We start from the raw sequence: 20,948 nt of genomic DNA, 5'->3' as shown, positions 1-20,948 counted from the left end.
AAACAAGTTCCGGATTTGCAATTGTAGCAGTATATGTCGATGATATGAACATAATAGGTACTCTTGATGAAATAAGAGAAACCGCGAGCTACTTGAAATCCGAATTTGAGATGAAGGATCTTGGGAAAACTCGATTCTGTCTAGGCCTTGAACTAGAACACCGAGTTTGTGGAATACTAATCCACCAGTCTGCGTATGTCCAAAAGATGCTCAGGCGATTTAACATGGACAAAGCGCATCCTGCTAGCACTCCTATGATCTGTCGAAGTTTGGATGCAAAGAAAGATCCATTTCGTCCGAATGAAGATGACGAAGAGGTGTTGGGAGCTGAAATTCCCTACCTAAGTGCAATAGGCGCATTATTGTACTTAGCCCAATGTACTCGACCAGACATTGCATTCTCAGTGAACTTGTTAGCTAGATTTAGCTCAGCGCCAACGCAGCGTCACTAGAATGGTATCAAGAACATCTTCAGATACCTAAAAGGAACCATTGACTTGAGACTGTTCTTTCCCTACAGAGAGACCGCAGATGGAACTGCAATCCCTGAAGGAAATATTGATGGTGAAAGTGCCACACACTACACCGAAACGCCAAATGATGTTTTGGTTGGTTTTGCTGATGCTGGGTATCTCTCTGACCCACATAAAGGTCGTTCCCAAGCTGGTTATGTATTTACCATTAGGAACACGACTATATCTTGGAGATCAACCAAGCAAACCCTTGTGGCTACCTCCTCAAAACACTCAGAGATCATCGCCCTACATGAGGCGGTTCGTGAGTGTGTATGGTTAAGAGCTATCATCACACATATTCGAGGGACTAGTGGTTTGAGTTCTACCACTGAAGAGCTTACTTGCATTTATGAAGATAATGCAGCTTGCATCGAACAGATGAAGATAGGATATATCAAGGGTGATTATACAAAACACATATCGCCGAAGTTTTTCTACAATCAGCAACAACAGGCCCTCCTCAAGATTCAAGTGAATCAAGTAAGGTCTGAGGAGAATGTGGCAGATTTGTTCACCAAATCATTGCCTAAGGCCATATTTGAGAAACATGTGAAAAATATAGGAATACGAGGACTTTCCAAGCTCCCTTGATTAATGTAAGTATCAGGGGGAGGTGTAGACGTCAGGGGGAGTCTAACACACACATGTCATTCTCAAATGTAGAAGGTGCGTTGTGCTCTTTTCCTTCGACCAAGTTTTATTTTTTGTCCCACAGGGTTTTTATTGTTACTTGACAAGGTTTTTAGTGAGGCAACAACTTATGCACCATTTCGTCTTTGACTTGGCACAAGGGGGAGTGTTAAAGGAAAAACATATTATGTGTCTTCGTCAAAGTAACTGACGAAGAGGGAATCAAGGAATCAGTAATTACCAATCAATTAGCATAAAAGATAGATCAATCAGTATTTAATATCATAATTGTAATCAATATTTCCGTTGTAATTTCTTTCCTATATAAAGGGACTATGAAATGAAATGAGTAGACCATTCCAATCTCCATTTACTTTTACAAACAATTCATTTCTCTTTCTCATGAGATGTGAAATAAAATTTTTTATGAGTTTTCGTTACTGGGCAAGTAAGAAAATTCAAAACACAGAATAGGAATAGGAAAGTAGAGTCTCTTTTCTTGTCCTAATTTGATTAGTAATTACTTTACCCTTATTTTTTAAGAGCATAACATATGTATATATACTAAAAACCTAATCCCACAATTTACAAACCCAACTTCTGTACTCTCTTGCTCTCTTTCACGCACAGAAAACCGTCTATTTGGAAGCTTTATGTACAACCTCGTGCACCCTGTGATTTCCGGTATGATTACGATTTTTACATCAGGATTCCGGAGGAAGATGATCTGGAATTTTGTTGGTCTTTTCGGCTTCTTTCGAGGAAAAGAAGGTTAGTTTTTTGAGTGTTTAGTATTCTCTCATCTCATGTTAACGCTCCAAGCCCTAAGCGATAACCTAACTCCCCAACTTTCTCTCTTTGACACAGACACAGCCGGAGATCCTGGACCAGAAGAGCCGGAGAAGATCCTTGAGCGCCCTCAGTCTCCTGGTATGCTTTTGATTTCTGTAATTTTGTTTCAGGGGAAAGATTATCAGCAATTTCTGTGAGCCTACTTTTGTGAATATAATGTTTTGGGAGTTCGTCATTACAATCACAGTTTTTTTTTTTTTTTTTTTTTTTTTTTTTTTTTTTTTTTTTAACAGTGGAACCGCAAACAGGCAGCGACGAAGTAAAACCAAAACTTGTGTTTTGTTTGATCTGTAAAGGGAATGGCGACCACGAAACTATAAATTGCCCGGACAAATCAGAGGGATATGTAACCCTTTGTAGGATTTGTGATGACGGTCCATGTGAAAATGAGGATGATCCAGACCACAAGGAAGAACATTATGAATATCTCATGCGTTGTAACTGTTGTGGAGCTATCGGTAAACACTGGGAAGATACCTGCTCTATGAATTCCAGCGACAACGATTGCGACTTTGATCCTCCTTCTTGTCTCCAATAAGGCCAATACCACCTTAGCTAGCTCCTCTTGGATTATTTATTTAGTTTAGATCTACCAAATTCGTAAATCAATTGTACGACGTTGGCTTCAATTTCAAATCTGCTATTAGCTTGTGGTTTATTTGTTTGTTTGATAAAGATCGACAGTCATGATGAAATTCAAACACTATCTAGATGTGTAGCTCGATAGATATTCAGTGTTTGAGTGTGTGTGTGTCATTTTAATCTTCATTACAATAGGGAAGAAAACAGTTACATGATCGATAGGAGCTAGTTGTACCGTTATAAATGTTAATATAGAATCATACCCGTCCACCAAAATCACATGGCCATTATATACAAAAACATAAACAGGCAGTGCCAATAATTCATTATCTTAGTCTGTTATCTGTACAAGTGTATTATCATATGTTTATTGTTTTATACATCAAACCATACAACAGACACTAAGACCTGGATCAAAGCTGTGGTAGATATGAAAATTTTGTTCTCTGTCATGGTCAGGTTCTAATCGATCCGTAGGTAAAAGCCAAGAAGATGGCAGAAGATATCATACTGGATTTTTCCAAGAACTCAAACATGGCAGTCGTGATCTTACAGTATAGTTGAATCCTGGGTTTTTATACCTCAGCTTTAAATGGTTTGTTATGTTCAGCTGCTTAATCGGAAGCAGTATAGAGCATGCTGAGAATTCAACTGAGAATTTAATGTCCTGATAGTTCATTCAGGAAAAAGGTCATGTCCAGAGTAGTACCTTTAATATATAATACCCTTATAGCAAGTGATTTTCCAAGCCAAAATCAGTACCAAAGACAAGTAAATCTTTTCACACCTGCAAGATCAAGACCAATTAATGAACAAAAGTAACAAAATACCAAAATAACAATAATGTGGTTAGATAAGCTTTAAAAAGTGGAATATGAACAAAAGAGTTAGCATTCTGCTCTTAAATTCAACAAAAAGATGGGCTCATGTGAACCACTGTATTCATACTGTGCAATTACAACACAGTTTACCAGTATATGATTATATACGAATAATCCACAAACTAAAATTTAAGATAAATAAAAATGAATTCATTTGTGAGCTAGCAAATTACAACCTGCAAATAAATGCACACACAGTAAACCAAGTGTACCAAAATCCAAACTCCTGCAGCCCAAACAAGATTCCAACCACGCAATTTATCACTAGAATACCACATGTGGGACACAATACTAAACAGAGATTCAATATCAAAAGTAAAAGCTCAAGTAATTCCATCAGCCACTGCAAATATACACCCAAATTGCAGACAAAACCAAACCTAAAATTAGTTAGAAATCAAACACTAGACAAATGAATATTAGAAAATTACCTTTTCAGAGCAGCAAGAATAAGATGATAGAGTGGTGTTTGGGTATATGGTTTTAGATAAGGGTTTGTGGTGACCGGGGGGAGGGTGGGTGTGTTGAGAGAATGGGATAGAAGGCGAAGAGGAAGACAGAGAACCGTGGTGAGGGTTTTCGATTTGGGCATCATGGTGGGGTGATCTGGTCTAGGTTTTCGAAGTAAAAGAGCATAGAGAAGAGAGACAGCAAGATCAGGTTCTCCATATCGGAAGCAATGCATGTTAATCTCCAATCTAAAAGTGTTGAAAGTTAATGCACATTGATTATCTAAAATAATCTACATCAATCTAGAGAAGTCTAGAGCAACTAAGAGAAGTCCAAGAGTTGCTAGATTGATCTAGAATGATCAAGTTATTACAGCAAGTATCTAGAAGAATCATGCAAGTTGGAATATATATAATCAAGTTGTAGAAAAGTCTAGAATGTAATTGATAATTGTAAGTTGAGTCAGTGGAAGTAAAGAAAGTCGGTGGGCTAGTAAGGAAGTCGGCTGACCATGTCTATAAATATGTATCTGCATGTACTCTTCTAATTAAGCAATAAACTAAGCAGCCAATCAATTAACCAATCAATCAATAGTTGACAAGCCTCCTCTGTTTTAATTGAACAACCTCCTCTGTTTTTAACTCCTCCCAAATTCTTGCTCCCAAAATTAAAGTCCTAAACACATTGTCCTAACTCACTACTACTAAAGCTTCCGCACCAAATTCCAACAGTGGTATCAAAGCCACAAATTCTAACAGTGGTATCAGAGCTTTCTTCGATCAAATTTGGGGCGTTGATTTGTGTCTTCCACCATGTCTACCTCCACCTCCACCTCCAACCAAACATATATCAATTCCTCTTCCCATCTTCAAGGGAGAAAACTATGATTTTTGGAGTATCAAGATGAGAACCTTCTTTATGTCTCAAGATCTATGGGACATAGTAGAGAAAGGATTCTCGACTCCAGAAAATCCGACGGTGGAGCAATTGAGGCAAGAAAAGAAAGAAAAATTAAGAGATGCTAGTGCTCTCTTCGCCATTCAACAAGCAGTGGACGATACAAATTTTTCAAGAATCATGGGAGCTACCACATCAAAAGAAGCTTGGGATCTACTAAAGGAGGAGTTTCAAGGGACGGCAAATGTACGTTCTGTTAAACTACAAACAATGAGGAGAGAGTTAGAAAATTTGAAAATGAAAGATTTTGAGATCGTAAAAGATTACTATTCCCGGTTAAAGGAAATAGTAAATCAATTAAGAGCCTATGGTGAAAATATTAGTGAGACTAGAGTAGTTGAAAAAATACTCATTAGCCTCACTGAAAAATATGACCCAATAGTTACTGCCATCGAAAATTCTAAAGACATAACAACTCTTTCGGTGACAGAACTAATAGGCTCTTTAGAAGCTTATGAAAAAAGATTGAGTAGTCGGAATGAAACTCCTGTAGAGAGTGCATTCCAATCTAAACTCAATCTACGATCTCAGAAACATGAAAAAGAAAAAAAGTTTGAAGAATTTTCTAGAGGAGGAGATAGACCCAAATATTGGGCAAATAAAAAAGATATAAAGGAGAAAAGAAATTATTCTCCATGTGGAATCTGCCACAAAAATAATCATCAAGAAAAAGATTGTTGGTTTCGGGGAAAACCAAAATGCCGAAACTGCAACAAATTTGGTCATAGTGAGGAAAATTGTTTCCTTAAGAAAAATCACCGAGTAGATTTTTCAGAAGAAAATGAGCAAGATGAGCAGCTCTTCTATGCATGTCACTCGGCAATTGAAGAGAGAAATAAGAAGTGGTACGTGGATAGCGGCTGCAACAATCATATGTCTGGAGACAAAACCATTTTCTCCAAACTTGATACTTCACAAAAGTCTCAAGTGAAACTAGGAAATGGAGAAATGGTGAAAACTAAAGGCAAAGGTACGATTTCCATCCCGACTAATTTAGGAACTAAAAAGATTAATGATGTTCTATTAGTTCCTAGCTTGGAGCATAATCTCCTAAGTGTCGGACAAATGATGGAAAATGGTTATGCTATATTATTTCATGGAGACTTCTGCAAAATATTTGACAAGAAAAGAAGGTTGATATTCAAAATAAGGATGAAAAATAGAAATTTCCCCATCCAATGGCAACAAATGGCCATGAAAGCAGAAGTCAAGAAGAAAAATATTTGCCTAGAGAAAAAGCAGCCAAGGACTCTACCACGTCAAGCAAATAAAGAAGGGAGTTCAAATCCTCCACAACCAAAAAGTTGTGAAGTTGCGATGAAAAAGAAAGCCAGAGAAAGGCTATGGAAGAAGAAAGCAGAAGGAAGGCCATGGAAAAAGAAAGCAAGAGCGAGAACACCTTCGCCAAGGCACTTCCAAGATCAAGACTTGAATTACTATGAGATTGCTCGGAGCATCATCAATGTGCATTAAGGAGGAGTGTTGAAAGTTAATGCACATTGATCATCTAAAATAATCTACATCAATCTAGAGAAGTCTAGAGCAACTAAGAGAAGTTCAAGAGTTGCTAGATTGATCTAGAATGGTCAAGTTATTACAGCAAGTATCTAGAAGAATCATGCAAGTTGGAATATAATCAAGTTGTAGAAAAGTCTAGAATGTAATTGATAATTGTAAGTTGAGTCAGTGGAAGTAAAGAAAGTCGGTGGGCTAGTAAGGAAGTCGGCTGACCATGTCTATAAATATGTATCTGCATGTACTCTTCTAATTAAGCAATAAACTAAGCAGCCAATCAATTAACCAATCAATCAATAGTTGACAAGCCTCCTCTGTTTTAATTGAACAACCTCCTTTGTTTTTAACTCCTCCCAAATTCTTGGTCCCAAAATTAAAGTCCTAAACACATTGTCCTAACTCACTACTACTAAAGCTTCCGCACCAAATTCCAACAGTGGTATCAAAGCCACAAATTCTAACAAAAAGAAACCCTAAAAAGTGAAATCCGATACCCAATTTGGTATGCAGATGAGGGAGAGATAACAGAGAAATTTACCCACTGCAATTGCGGGAGGATAGGCTTTTTATTCGACATCAACTGGTGTTTTGGCCATGTGGGTAAGGATGAAGAGGGAGATTTCGCGAGGGGGACAGCTCGCCGTCTGTGTTGGGCGTCTAAGAGGAGAGAGTTTTGTTTTCAATGGGAATTTTTATTTCCTTTCAAAAAAAAAAAAAGTGGGAAGTTTAAGTTTTGGCAAAAAATTTGAGCGGGCAGAGGTGTAAATGCCTCATCCCATTTACGGCGCGCAACTAATGCACGCAGTAAATACATCATCCTCATTTACGGCGCTCAACTAATGCACGCCGTAAATATCTCTACATAATACTACATTAACGGCGTGCTGTCAATGCAAGCCGTAAATAACTCAAGATAGCATCTCATTTACGGCGCACTTTTAAAGCACACCGTAAATAGATTTATGTTACACTACATTTACGGCATGCTTTAAATGCACGCCGTAAATGACTAATTTTTACGGCACACATATATGCACATCGTAAATTTTAGGCAGTAAAAGCTCATATTTCTTGTAGTGGCATATATGTTCCCACCATCACTAACATATAGGATCAGATCCTGAGGGAAGATTAAGAGAGGCTGCTCGTCCTAAGCTACACGAGTGGGGCAGAATATCGATCTGGAGCTTGTTTTGATGCAGCTCGAGGAATTATTTCTGGACTGAAGGTACTCTCCTAGTCTTTATATTGTAGAAGTGAATTCCTTTATTCATGTTTTCTAGGTCAGAGGAATAGCTTATGCGACACCTGATGGCACTTGCGTGAGGGACTATATTGATGTCACTGACCTGGTTGATGCTCATGTAAAAGCTCTTGCCAACGCACAGCCAAGTAAAGTTGGCATCTACAACGTGGGAACTGGAAAAGGTTGGAAAATCCACCTTCTTTCTTAAATTTCATTTTTCTCCTTTCCTTGAATTTTCCCTTCCGCCTCTCACTAATCATAATTTTTTAAATCACTTTGATAACAGGTAATTCAGTGAAGGAGTTTGTGGAAGCATGTAAGAAGGCGCAAGGGCTGATATAAAGGTTGAATATCTAGGTCGAAGGCCAGGGGATTATGCTTAAGTTTATAGTGATCCTTCCAATATAAGGGAAGAGTTAACCTGGACAGCTCAGCACACAGATCTTCAACAGAGCCTACAGATTGCATGGATATGGCAACAACAACAACAACAACAACAAAAAAAAAAAATTTGAACGCGCGGTTATGGTTCTTTAAATATTATGGCTTGAGAAAATGTCAAAGATATTGAAGTGGAAAGAAATATGGTTTAGTGATATTGCTCCATTGAGTTGAACATGCACATCTTTTACTTGGAGTCTTGTAGAAGTGCAATGGGGACAACTAGAAAATCTCTCTCTTTGTTCATATCTGACACGATTAGGCCTGTGTGTATTTCTATTTCTCCACTTTGTTTCTCCACTTAAATTTTTTTTTTAAGTTATTTATTTATGTATTTTTTGTTCCATTATTTTCATGGAAAGAAATGTTGCAAGGAGGTTATTTTCATACAGGCCTCCGAATTGTCAATGCACTACAACCAAATTAAAGTTGCATAAAATAAATTAAAAAAAAAAAACAACTAAATTGCAGTAGTAAACTGACGAAACTTGGTCAACACACCACACAATAATAAAAATGAAACAGAAAAATACATTTTTGGACCCAAGTATGGAGGGTGCAATTTTTTATAAGATCAAACTTTTGGTACGAGATTTTGAAGCAATTACATGGAGGAAGATCTAGATGAAATGAAACCAAACTGCTCACACAATAGCGAGGATGACACTCTTTTGTTTGGGACGAGTTATTGGAAGGAGACTAAACCCACATTAGCTATGTCGGTGATACTCTTTTTTGCCACATCATAAAAAAAGCTTGAGACTGTAATTGAACATTATTAATGAAGTTCTTTCATTCAATAAAAAATAAAAATAAACAAACGAGTTGAAATCATTCAACATTTTGTAAGGCAGTTCTGACTGGAATTGGCCAAGACCAATGAGTTGAAGTAATTCCACAGTTCAAATGAGATCTCGATCATTACGTTTGTTAAGGAGCTAAGTAAGCCATGCACTTTCTCCCAAAACCTGAGTTGCAATTCATTGCTCTCACCCAACAGTCTTTAACATTCATTGCTTTTTCAACCAACACCGTCATTCATTGCTCTTCACCAAACTCTATGATTTCACTTTCTGTTCCTTATTATGATAGTGGAGAACAGAACACACTCTCACTAGCTAGCTAGATTAATTTGGGTACTGTGGTTTTCACACTCATTGCTGTTGTTCTTGCTGATTTGGGTACGTACTGTGGTAGGGATTATAAATTAACTAGCAAATAAAGGTCAGTGGCGGACTCATGATTTTTTTTGTATGGGGGCGTAGTAAAAAATAGATAAAAAAATTTAAACAATAAAATTAGAGACAATTCATTATTTAGCACAACTTCTAAACATTTAATATCATAACAATTCGAATAAGTAATTAGAAAAAAAAAATTACAATACATCAAAATATATATACAAAACCAAATAAATAAGAAAAGATAAAATTAATCGATAAAGAAATTCAAACGAATCATCATCTTGTATCGAGATTGCTCGCTAAAGGCTAATCTTTTCTAATTCAATTAAACTATTAAATCATACAACAATGATCAAGCTTGGCACTTTACAACTTTAAACCCAAAAGATTAAAAAAAGAAATTTTCGTAAAAATATAGAGAAGAAAAATATAACTAACCTGTATTGTACTTGTCGGTCAGACTAAAAAGAAATAAAAATATAGAGAAAATGATTTGTTTACTGGTGGAAAGAAATTTTGTCTTTTAGTGCTTTATCAGTTCATCTCAACCAGATAAATTGGAGCTTTTCTTCATCAGTTCATCTCTGATTCTCTTCACGTTTTGTTTTTTGTTTTTTTGCTTATCTCTTCACGTTTTGGACTTTGGACTCTTGGACTTTGGTAGCTACTCCCTTTTTAAATTTTATTTTGGAATTTGGGACAAGTCAATTACGTAGGCGGTAGGTCATCAGACAATGTTGAGATGTTGGTCATGCCTGATGCCTTTATCATAAAGGTGATGAAGGCATTGAATGTTTCTGTTTCTTTATTATTTTAATTGCACCTTCTTCTATACAAGTCTGTTGGCAACGTTTTCATGATTCAATTTATCAATTATTTATAGATATATATTATTAAAGTATTAGATTAAGTGGCTTAGTGGGGCCATGTATGTTAATTAAAAGACAAAATTCTGTATTGATCATCTATTACATTCATTCTCCGCCACTGATAAAGGTGATCATCTCCAACTCCAGGAGGTAGCTAGAGAGAAAAAAGAGCTAGCTCTAAGTCAGTGAAGACCATATTAGCAACAAGAAAATGAAAGTTATAGTAGTAACAAGTCCAGGTGGTCCGGATGTTCTCAAAGAAATCGAGGTGCCTGAACCAGAACTACAGGACGATGGAGTCCTGATAAAGGTGGCGGCCACCGCCCTGAATGAGCCTGACCTTACCGCGAGGACGAGGTCTTTGCCGCCGATGCAAAGGGAGTACCTAGGTCTGGAATGTGCCGGAACGATCGTGAAAGTCGGGAAAGACGTCCAGCGATGGCAAGTCGGCCAAGAGGTGATTTTCAATTCAGATATTGTTTGTCTTGAGGTTTGTTTGCTTGCAGAGCCACAGAGGAAATGGTGTAAGAAAATCAGTTCTAGTCGTAAATAAGAAAAAAGATTTTATTATTATTTTTTCTTTCCCTGTTGTGGTAATTGTAAGACAAATTTTGATTAGCTAACCATGAGTTCATTTAACCTCCCAGGAGGTGGTAATGGGCTTTAGTAAAACGCTACATATTAGGAATTAATATATGCTCTAGTTCATCAGACATTTAATTTGCTTAAGCTCTCTGCTTATCAATGCTGTTTGATTAGTGTACAATCTGATCTATCAAGTTAAACATGTTATTGGGACTACTACTACCTCATAAATTGCTCATTACACAATTTCGCAATTTTTAACACCTACATTTAAGTATCAACTTTATCCTGATATTACACCAATACACCTTTGATTTTCTGTTGGCTGGGATTGTTTATACATGTGTCTGCATTGTTGCTACTATCTGCTAGCTATCCCCTCTATACCCAATGTCCAGTTTTTAAATCATTCGCGTTCTTTAGGCTGTGAAAATCAGGGCAATTTCTATTAATTTATTTCTTTTGTTCAAATGAATTTCCTCAAATGGATACGTATAGGGAAGTAGATGATCAATTTAATGAGAACATTGATCGAGTTTATAAGCAAAAGAAAGGCGAAAGAGTTATTAAAATGGATAGTGTAAGAAAGGTCTTCGACATGATGCCAGAACGAGATATTGTGTCCTGGAATACGGTGATTGCAGGGATGTATGAACAGGCTTTAGCAAGGGTGAGAGATGGGGAATACCAACTTGAAGCCTGATTCTTTTACTTTGTCTAGTGTTCTTCTGGTTTTTGCAGAATATGTAGATGTTATTAAAGGGAAAGGAGATTCATGTGTATGCCGTAAGACATGGATTTGATGCAGATGTGCTGATTGGCAGTAGCTTGATTGACATGTATGCAAACTCTACCCATACGGACGACTCTCTGAAAGTGTTCAACCTGCAACGTCGGCGTGATTCCATTTCATGGAACTTGATTATTGGAGGGTATGTGCAGAATGGTATGTTTGATGGCTAAAACTAAGCCAACAGATGTCTCCTTTTCAAGTATCATTCCAGCTTTTGCCCACTTGACCACTCTACATCTGGGGAAGCAGCTCCATGGATACATAATTTGGCGCGGATTTGAGGATAATATCTATGTAGCAAGCTCACTAGTGAACATGTATGCCAAATGTGGTAACATTGCGATGGCAAGGTAGATTTTTGACAAATTGGAGCAACATGATATGGTGTCATGGACAGCCATGACTGTGGGATATGCATTGCAGGGTCATGCCCGTGATACCATTTCCTTATTTGAGCTGATGAAAGGAGAGGCACTAAAGCCTACTTATGTTGCTTTCATGGCTTTTGTGCTTTTGTCAAACATATATTCTGCTGCTAAGAAATGAAGAGAAGTAGCAGAAATGAGAATCTTGATAGGAGATAAGGGCATGAAGCCAGCCTGCAGCTGGATTGAAGTTAAAAACAATGTTCATGCTTTTGTAGCGGGAGATGAACCCCACCCATATTATATTGAGATAATCAACGCTCTGGAAGTTCTCTTGGAGCAGAAGGAGCGAGAAGGGTATGTGCCAAACACAAATGAGGTGCTCCAAGATGTTGAAGAGGAGCAAAAGAAGTACCTGTTGTGTCACCACAGTGAGAGGCTTGCCATAGCATTTGGCATCATTACCACTCCTGCTGGGACCGAGTAACAAAAAACCTTCGGGTATGTATGGATTGCCATACAGCAACAAAACTTATATCCAAGATTGTCGGAAGAGAGATAACTGTCAGAGATAATAGCCGGTTTCACCATTTCAAGGGTGGAGAGTGTTCATGTGGAGACTATTGGTGAGAGAACCTGATGAGATGATCATACCAACCCACTTAAGCCCAGCATCATAATTCATAGCAGCACAGGACATTTAGTCAGGTGTATCGGAATCTGGTGCTGTCATTGACACAAGGTGCTGTTTAACACTATAACACCAATTGGAGCTTCGAGCAAGGAGTGACTATGTTCTCATATGACTTGAAACTTCTGACCGTACTTTATAGACCTGACCTGCTTTTAGCTTTCTACTTCTCTCCAAAAAAATATATATATTTCTTTTGTTCGGAAAATCACGGGAATTTAGACTGATATTTTAGGTCTTCAGCAGTTTAGATTTCGTTAATTTGTTAGTTTATGCTTGTTGCATCCAGATGTTTTGGTTAGGCCCCCCTCCTTTGTCATTCAACTCATTTTGGATTAATAATTGGAGTGTTAGGGAGGTTATTGTTCCTATTCTAGCACTCATTTCATCCAAAAAAAAAAAAAAAACTTTCTTGCTTCTTGTGGCTGCACTTGGCTGAGCTCATATTTATTAGAATCGAACATCTTGTTTGATGGTCTCATATATTTATATATATCATTATAATTTTATATGCTAATGCTATAGAACTTCATGAATGAGCCCCATGACAAAAATGAAAATTGATTTATGGGTGTGGTGAGCATTCTGTAGGGTGTTAGTGCCAGCTCTCTTTGAGCTCTCTTCCCACCAAGGATTGCCAAGAATTGGAGCATTTGTAATGCATGTCAAATACTTTAACTGTACCAATTTTTGTTATCTAGGTGTGTGCTGTTCTTAGTGGAGGAGGATACGCTGAGATGGTAGCTGTTCAAGAAGGATTGGTATTTCCTATCCCCAAAAGTATTTCTGTGGAGGAGGCTGCTAGTTTCCCTCAAGTGGCTTGTAGTGTTTGGGCCGCACTTTTTATGGAAAACAAGCTATGTTTTGAATATTGGTTACCCGCTGGTAGGAACAGTCGGCTAATTGCCGGTGAAACTATATTGGTAACTTCCCCCAAGTCCACCAATCTGAAGTGATTTGGAATATTTATACTTTTGCTAATTAAGTTATGACAAATTAAAGCATCATTTACCCAAAAAGGGATTAAATAAATATATCTCTCTGACTGTTTACGATGGTAAATCTTCTCCATAGTACGACTCTTCTTATTTATGATAAGCTTTCATATATCCCTGAACTACTGTCAAATTTCAGGTTCATGGGGGATCCGGGGGAATTGGTTCATTTGCAGTACAGTTAGCAAAAGCCCGGGGTGTAAAGGTGATTGTCACAGCAGGTAATTCTAAGTTTTTCATTTACGAATCAGCTAGCTCAAAATTATTTTTCATACACATACTCAAGGATATGAATCATGACAATCAGGTAGTGACAAGTTAGAGTTCTGTAAGACACTTGGAGCTGATGCATGCATCAGTTTCAATTACAAGGACAAGGAAGATGACTTTATTGAAAGGGTAAATAGAGAAACAGATGCCAACAAAGGTTTGTTTTCTTTTATCAACATCTCAGTAATAACCTCAATAAGAACGATACAATGCCTTCTATTGTTGGTTTTATTTACTGTTGTGGATGAGAAATCATATTGATGTATGCCTTATGGCAGGTGTTGATGTCGTCTTGAGTAGCCTCCCGATTGAATACATGCCATGGAACCATGCCTGTGTTAAGCAAGGTGGGACAGTTATTAAGATCAATGGTTGTTGGATGCTACCAAAAGATACTCGTGCTCGCACTCCACAGCCAAAAAAAGTGAATTCTGAGCTTCAGGCGAACTTCAACATAGGAGGTACTGGACTAGAATATACTTGGTTAGAGTTTTTTTTTTCCTGTAAATTTAGTGATCTCTGCTAGTTTATCATGAAATCGGACATCTAGTTTTGCAATTATTTGTTGAGTTACCTTCTTCATTAATAATACCAAAACCGAAATTGAACCTACTATTCTTTTTCCAAAAAAAAAAAAAACATTCATTACATTTACTTGTCAAAAGGGTAGTGCTAAAATTCCCCCCAAATCAGAAAAACACTTTCTGATTTCTCTCACTATTAGTTAAAATTTATCTCATATGGTGGCTATGCATGCAGTGGCTGGCTTTCGGTTTAGAAAGCTAGAAGAGAGAGCAAAAGTTGTCGAGGAGGTACAGAAGCATGTGTGGCCATTAATAGAAGTTGGTAAGGTAAAACCTGTTGTGCATCATCGTTTTCCATTCGCTAAAGCAGCAGAGGCTCACCGGCTCATGGAGAGTGGCAAGCATTTTGGAAAGATCCTGCTTATTCCTAATGACAGATTTGAGAATTCAAGGATAGAACAGAGTTAGAGAGGAGAAGTTGGAAAAACTTGGGGATGATTTAAATGGGCGACTTCAATTGCAGGAATCTAATTGCAGTTAGTAAATTGCAAAGACTTTCATGAGCAAGATTTAGACCAAGTACATTAGCAAATTTTATGTTTGAACAAATTAGCTGCATATACTGAGCAAGACTTCTTTTATCCCTTTCCTGACTGTTGAGAATTAGGAATCTTTATTGTATGCATTGATGTATTGGTTTATCATCATCATCATGAAATTTGCTGCGTATTCCTTGGTTTATGTGGCTGGTACCACGAAACTTGCTGCCATCATCATCATCGTCCAGTTGTGATAATGGATTATACCCCCGCTAAGCCTGACACATTAGTTCAGTTCAACCACTAGCCTTCCTGGCTTCCTGGCTTAGCAGTACTGCTGAATGCATGATTCCTCTGTATCCTGGAGCTGCCAAGTGATTGAAGTGAAGCCGTTTTCTGTTGCTCCACATGCGTTTATCACCACTCTTTTTTCTTGTACGATATTGATATTGAGATGACTAATCTCGTTGTCTCCACTGTAGGCATTGGGTGAGACTAGGCTCTCTACATAAAAGGCATATTCAGGGGTCCGATATAAATAATCATCATTTTTAGTTGAAAGATACCTAACTGAGTTTCTGTTTGCATTGTAGGAAGCCACATTCCCACCTATACTCAATATAATTTCCCCGTTCTCGATAAACCATGTCAGCGGTTTTAAGCAGCCAAGAAATTCCCACATAAATGGGATTTTGATCGATTTGGTCCAAGACTCTCGCAACCCATATTCATTCATCACCCAAATATCATAATATTCATCATTGTCGTAAGCAAGCAAGCATAAGCATCCTCTTGAAGCCCCCACTTCAGCAAGTTCAGAAGAATACTCATAATCAGGTTGTGGCACTTCTATGTATGTCTCACTTGTTAGATCAAGAGAAATAATTACCCTAGTAAGACTTGGTTCTTGATCCGCCATCCAATGTAGAGCTCCACAAACAAAAGTAGCAGACTTGTCGATAAACACACAACCAAGTGGTGAATCCCGAATCCTCCTCCAAGAGTCTGTTCCTAATGTGTACATCATGGATTTATAACTAAAGTACTCCATCTTATCAAGAGTATTTTCTTCAGGACTCAATGTTAGCACCTTGTAGTCGTCACTATTGCAGTCGTGACCGAATCCATACTTCCATCCAAGTTCATACACTTTCCCATTTACTTCGGAAGTACAAGGTAATATTTTGGCGCATCTTGTACTTGGATTCCAGAGGAAGATCATACCATGGTGACATTCTTTTACACATACTAAACCGTCACAAGAACCCATGACACAGTACTCAGATTCTTCGATCCGGAAATCGATTGAACTTTCACAGACTACTATGGAATCATGAAGATGGTAGAAAGTCAAGTCATTAACCAAGCCAAAAGGATTCATGATTAGTCTTGAAGGACTGGTGGTGACCTGTGACAAATACTTTTTGACAAATTGATGACTTGAGATTAAGGAGCACCATGACTTGCACACAACTCTAAATTGCAACAAGGATTTGACAGAAAGTTTTGCAAGTATTTCGGCGATTACATCGAGTGGAAGGTAAGGCACGATTGCTGATCCATGCATTGGCTTCTCCATTTGTGCTCCTCTCCGACAACCCATGCGTTTAGATTGAGTGCTGCATCAATAAGCACAGTATATCTTAACTAGAATTTTCTTCTAATCCTAATTGAAGGTAGGATCTATATCTAAACATATTAGGATTAGGATTAGAAATTTTTTTAAGGGTAGGCCTATCACCACCACTCCATCATCATGACCGTACCATCTTTGATTGTACATATATTCTAAATGTCAATTGTATCCTTATATTTAACAGAAAAAATTAACAGAAGTACCAAAATATCAAACGTAGCCTAGTTTAGGTATCAAATTGTCCTCTTTTGAAGACTAAATATCAAAGTGTTCAATTGACTATACCTCAGATCGATACCATAGAAGAAATTTATCCTTAAATTAAACTTGAACAATGTAATGATTGAATGTACGCTCCAACCAACCGAAGCTAGCTCTTAAAATTAGAACTATAAAAATTCTCTCTTAAAATAACGAAAGGAAAAAAGTAGTATCAAAATTTTAAATGGCAAGGCTAAGCGCATTTTATCTTCGATAAGTTCATAACTGTCCAGCATGCAAGTTGATTCTCTATGAGATCCTCTAGTTATACTTTCAACTCTGACGACATTCCGAGCAACAATTCCTTTGAGCTCCGACTCACATAAACTGGCACCTTTACCTCTCGAGCATCGACTTTAGTATTCAACTCCACTCGGTAGTCGAACATCTTATATATCTGGGGAATAGATAAGTCACAAGGACGTGATTTATGACCATTTTCCGCCATAATTTTGTTATATACTTCTGAAGCTTCACACTCTCCGAACACAAGACGATGGAAGAAGAGGGCGACGCCTTCCTTCAATTTCTTTGATACATAATGGCCTACACGATGGCCTGACATCGCCGTTATTCCATATTTTCTGTCAAAATTGTAACCGATAATTACTGTGAAGTAAATTAATCATATATTAATATATGCAAAGAGGAAAATGTTTTTTTTTTTTCCCTCGATTACATTAAAGAGGGAAAATGTTAATTTATATGTACCTGAAGAAGGAAGTCATGAGATCATCGGCAGTAAAAGGCTGATGCGTCGAAGAACAAACCAAAAAAAGTGTATCTTTCTCATTGCAAAGGTCGTAAAATTTACAATACGCTTCCAAAGAACTATGACTAGATTTCTTATGATAATCCTTTTTGTCCAAGTGATAAACTGGATTGAAACATAAAAGATACGTGAGAATTATATAGAAAGTTTTTATTTTATATTTTTATTATGGACGACAATGTAACTTCTCACCCACCACATCCCTGATAGCAGTGAGATTTGAACCCGTGATCTCCACAGTGTTAGTGAGGATTAAATAGAAAGTTTTACATGGGAACAAATAATTGATATCTTTAATTTCTTAACAGCTAAAATGAGAAGATAGATTTAGAGGTTGAAATGTTAGCCTTTAAAGTTTCGCCAGTGTGCTTATCGTACAAGGTTGCAAAAAATAAAGACTTTAGGACCAACTCAGCTGCATCTTCAACGGTCATGTTATAGGAATACCTAGCAGATCATGCATGTTAATCGAGTATGTGAAACTCAAATTATGCAGTTGTTATACTTATGTAAAATAAATAAATAAATTAATTAATAACGAGTGCACAAGGGTGTGAAGAAGCACATACCAAGGTGCCATAACATCATTAGCATATTGTTGACCAGATCCGAGTGACGCATAGTGACAATTTCTGTTTTTCACAATTTGGTTGTCAGATATGAAAATACGACAAACTTGAAAACCCTGCAACCAAAGTACCAAACAAAGTTACAGAAGCTTAGCTAAGTGATCTATTTCATGAATATGAATAAATGAGAAGTTCTAAGTGAGACGATATTCATTACCTCTGTTTCATCCCATCCAGCAATGATGGTCCCAAATTCTTTATTCTCGTCATCGAGATCTTCTAAATATTTAATCATCTCTTTGTATACAAATGAAACTGAAAGCACGCGGTTGGATTTTAAAAATCGTGAGCATTTACGTTTCACCGAGTTGCACATCTCTCTGCCAGCTCGAGCTTCTCCTGCCATTACGGCAACTATGTTGGAAGACATACGAAACACTTTATCCGTATCGTCTCTGACTGAAAATATGAAATATTAAATAAAAGAATTGATAGGTAAACTCATTGTTAATATCCAAAACATGCATGCATGGAAGAGTTATTGTTTACTTTTAGGCTTATATTCTTTATTACGTTCCCTGATCCCTTGAGACCCTTCATTTGAGGACCTGGAATCAACGGCAAACACGATGCCTTCCTCGATAAAACATGCAACAATGGTTGTCCCCTCTCTCTTTGAGTCCATTGCATTATCTTGCTCTGAAGAGTACTTCGAACTGTTACAACCCATATTCCTGTCGAAAGGCAAACCTCCTGTAAGACGTGGAAAGATAAAACATAGCAAGCAAAACTCATAATTTTTTTTATATATATTTATTAAATTTCAGCAAGACTTGATGCAAGAAATTAAAAAGTTGTGTGTGTCGTGTTTTTTTTTCGGCTTTACGTACCAATATCAAATCAAAACAAAAAGATATTGTGTGTGTGTATATATATATATATTTTTTTTTTTGAGAGAGAAACACAAATTCAGCTAAGAAAACGAGCTAACGGAATTTATTTATTTATTTACTAGATAAATTAAGGAATTATATATCATAAAGAAAATTGGGAAAATGATCATTTACCCGATTTTAGGCTAAAAATTGCCCACTTGCTCCACCAACTGTTTTTTAACCCCATTTACCCAAAACACTCTAAGGGATTATTTCCCCTTTACCCAATTAATTCTTTTTTCTTTTTTTTAAGACTTTTTTGCTCTCTCCTTCTTTCTCACTTAGAGAGAGAAGTCACCTTCCACCTTGCTGTGCTCCGGTGACCAGTGGCCGGCGCGGTCTCCGGCGACAGGTGACCGGACTCCGGCGAACGGTAACCGGATTCCGGCGACCGGAGACCGGATTTCGGAAACCGGTAACCGAAATCCGGCGACTGATGACCGGAATCCGGCTATTACTGCCCCCAGTAATCATATTACTGCCCCTCAGTAATCATATTATTGCCCTCCAAAAATCATATTATTGCCGTCCAGTGAATTGTATGAACTCCCAAAACCAAAATGAATACACTACAGGCACAATTGATCAATTTATAATCATATTACTGCCCCCCAGTAATCATATTATTGCCCCCCAATACAAAGTCCAATGTCTCTACTGCCTCCCAATAGACCACAAAAAATGCACATTTTTGTAGGATTCACAGATAATTTGACTTTAATACACAGAAAACAACATGTAACTTATCAAAACACCACACTATAGTGATCCCTGTCCCTCGTATCAAAGTCTACTGGGGGCCAATAATGTGTCTACTGCCCCCAGTAGACCATCAAAATTAAAAAAAAAAAAAAAAAAAAAATCCCGACGTCCTACCCACCAGATCGTCCTTCGTCTCCGCCAGCCCATAAGTAACTGCAGCACCGCCTCCCCTTCACCGGAGTCATCTGCAGCACCGATCCCAACCGCCTGCATTCCGGCTTCCGATCCAGCCTCCTCACCGGAGCCTCCCAGCCTTTGATCTAGCTTCTAAGACCTTGGCGCTGACGTGGCGGGCGAGGTCGCGGATCTTGGAGGGTGAAGGTGAATCGGAGGACGGAGATGGTGAATCGGAATCTGTCTGGGGAGAACGAGTTGGTGAAGAGGAAGAAGCAGTGAGTTGGAGTAGGAGGAAGGCGAGGAAGAAGAAGCGGAGGTCGCAGACTCAGAGATCGCCGACGACAGTGGCCGGTGGGTCCGATTCGAATTCCGGCGAGGGCTTTCCAGAAGCAAGGGGAGGAGAGAGGTTGATGGGAGTCAAGAGAGAGAGAGAGAGAGAGAGAGAGAGAGAGTATGAGGGCAATATTGTCCATAGATGTTAGATTGGGTAAATGGGGTTAAATAACTCTTGGTGGAGTAAGTGGGCAATTTTTTGTCTAAAATTGGGTAAGTGGTCACGGCCCCAAGAAAATTCTTATTTAGCATGTCTTTGATATTTGAAACCCCATCCACACACACACACACCGTGCATACGATATATAAACCCTAAGCGAGAATATATTGATCGAAATACCAACATATAAATCCTAAGAAGAATATACTGATCAAAATATATATGCACCAAAACATTCAAAACCTTAATATTTCTTTTGATGGAAACAGATTTCTGAAAAATAACTCTGTCATGTAATGGATTATAGGATCGTACCTGACTTGACCACGTATAGTAAACTACAAAAAGATCTTCCTTTACACCAATGTTTGTCTTAATAAACAAAGTCAATGTGAATTGAATATAGCAGTGGAGGGCTGTTAGTATTTATAAAGCACTATACGGCTATATATACCTTAATCTAATAGTATATCACGGGAAACTTAAATTAGGAAAGAATATATTTATTTCTTGTAAATT

The 20,948-nt window shown here is 37.7% G+C and overlaps 3 protein-coding genes and 1 long non-coding RNA gene across 5 annotated transcripts; 3 read left to right on the top strand and 1 right to left on the bottom strand.

Annotated features, from left to right (window-relative positions):
• Positions 1–1,719: 1,719 nt before the first annotated feature.
• LOC112167091 lies at positions 1,720–2,686 on the top strand. The gene is made up of 3 exons (XM_024304055.2): positions 1,720–1,916; positions 2,013–2,075; positions 2,231–2,686. Exons 1-3 carry the CDS (start codon positions 1,799–1,801, stop codon positions 2,533–2,535), a joined length of 486 nt encoding a protein of 161 aa, XP_024159823.1. The 5' UTR covers positions 1,720–1,798; the 3' UTR covers positions 2,536–2,686.
• A 122-nt stretch (positions 2,687–2,808) lies between these two features.
• Positions 2,809–4,156, bottom strand: LOC121049474. The gene is made up of 2 exons (XR_005800373.1): positions 3,892–4,156; positions 2,809–3,366 (listed from the first exon to the last, which is right to left on the bottom strand). It is a non-coding gene; the product is annotated as an uncharacterized LOC121049474 (long non-coding RNA).
• A 6,020-nt stretch (positions 4,157–10,176) lies between these two features.
• LOC121048794 (quinone oxidoreductase PIG3-like) lies at positions 10,177–15,086 on the top strand. 2 transcript variants are annotated; one of them, XM_024305505.2, is made up of 6 exons: positions 10,191–10,579; positions 13,258–13,479; positions 13,691–13,772; positions 13,859–13,978; positions 14,100–14,282; positions 14,581–15,086. In XM_024305505.2, the coding sequence occupies exons 1-6, from the start codon at positions 10,334–10,336 to the stop codon at positions 14,811–14,813; spliced, it is 1,086 nt and encodes a 361-aa protein (XP_024161273.1). In that variant the 5' UTR covers positions 10,191–10,333; the 3' UTR covers positions 14,814–15,086. The 2 variants fall into 2 exon arrangements, with proteins under 2 accessions (XP_024161274.1, XP_024161273.1); XM_024305506.2 differs by lacking the exon at positions 13,258–13,479 and having other exon boundaries at positions 10,177–10,579.
• Positions 10,586–13,250, top strand: LOC112168383 (putative pentatricopeptide repeat-containing protein At3g23330). The gene is given in 5 exon segments (XM_040519527.1): positions 10,586–11,379; positions 11,381–11,465; positions 11,467–11,663; positions 11,665–12,341; positions 12,344–13,250. Coding segments are annotated over 5 exon segments (1,299 nt in total). The 5' UTR covers positions 10,586–11,191; the 3' UTR covers positions 12,496–13,250.
• Positions 15,087–20,948: the final 5,862 nt, after the last annotated feature.

Source organism: Rosa chinensis, chromosome 5 (genome assembly GCF_002994745.2).
Source record: "Rosa chinensis cultivar Old Blush chromosome 5, RchiOBHm-V2, whole genome shotgun sequence".
Classification (NCBI taxonomy): Eukaryota; Viridiplantae; Streptophyta; class Magnoliopsida; order Rosales; family Rosaceae; genus Rosa; species Rosa chinensis.
This window is presented reverse-complemented; position numbering and strand designations above follow the sequence as displayed.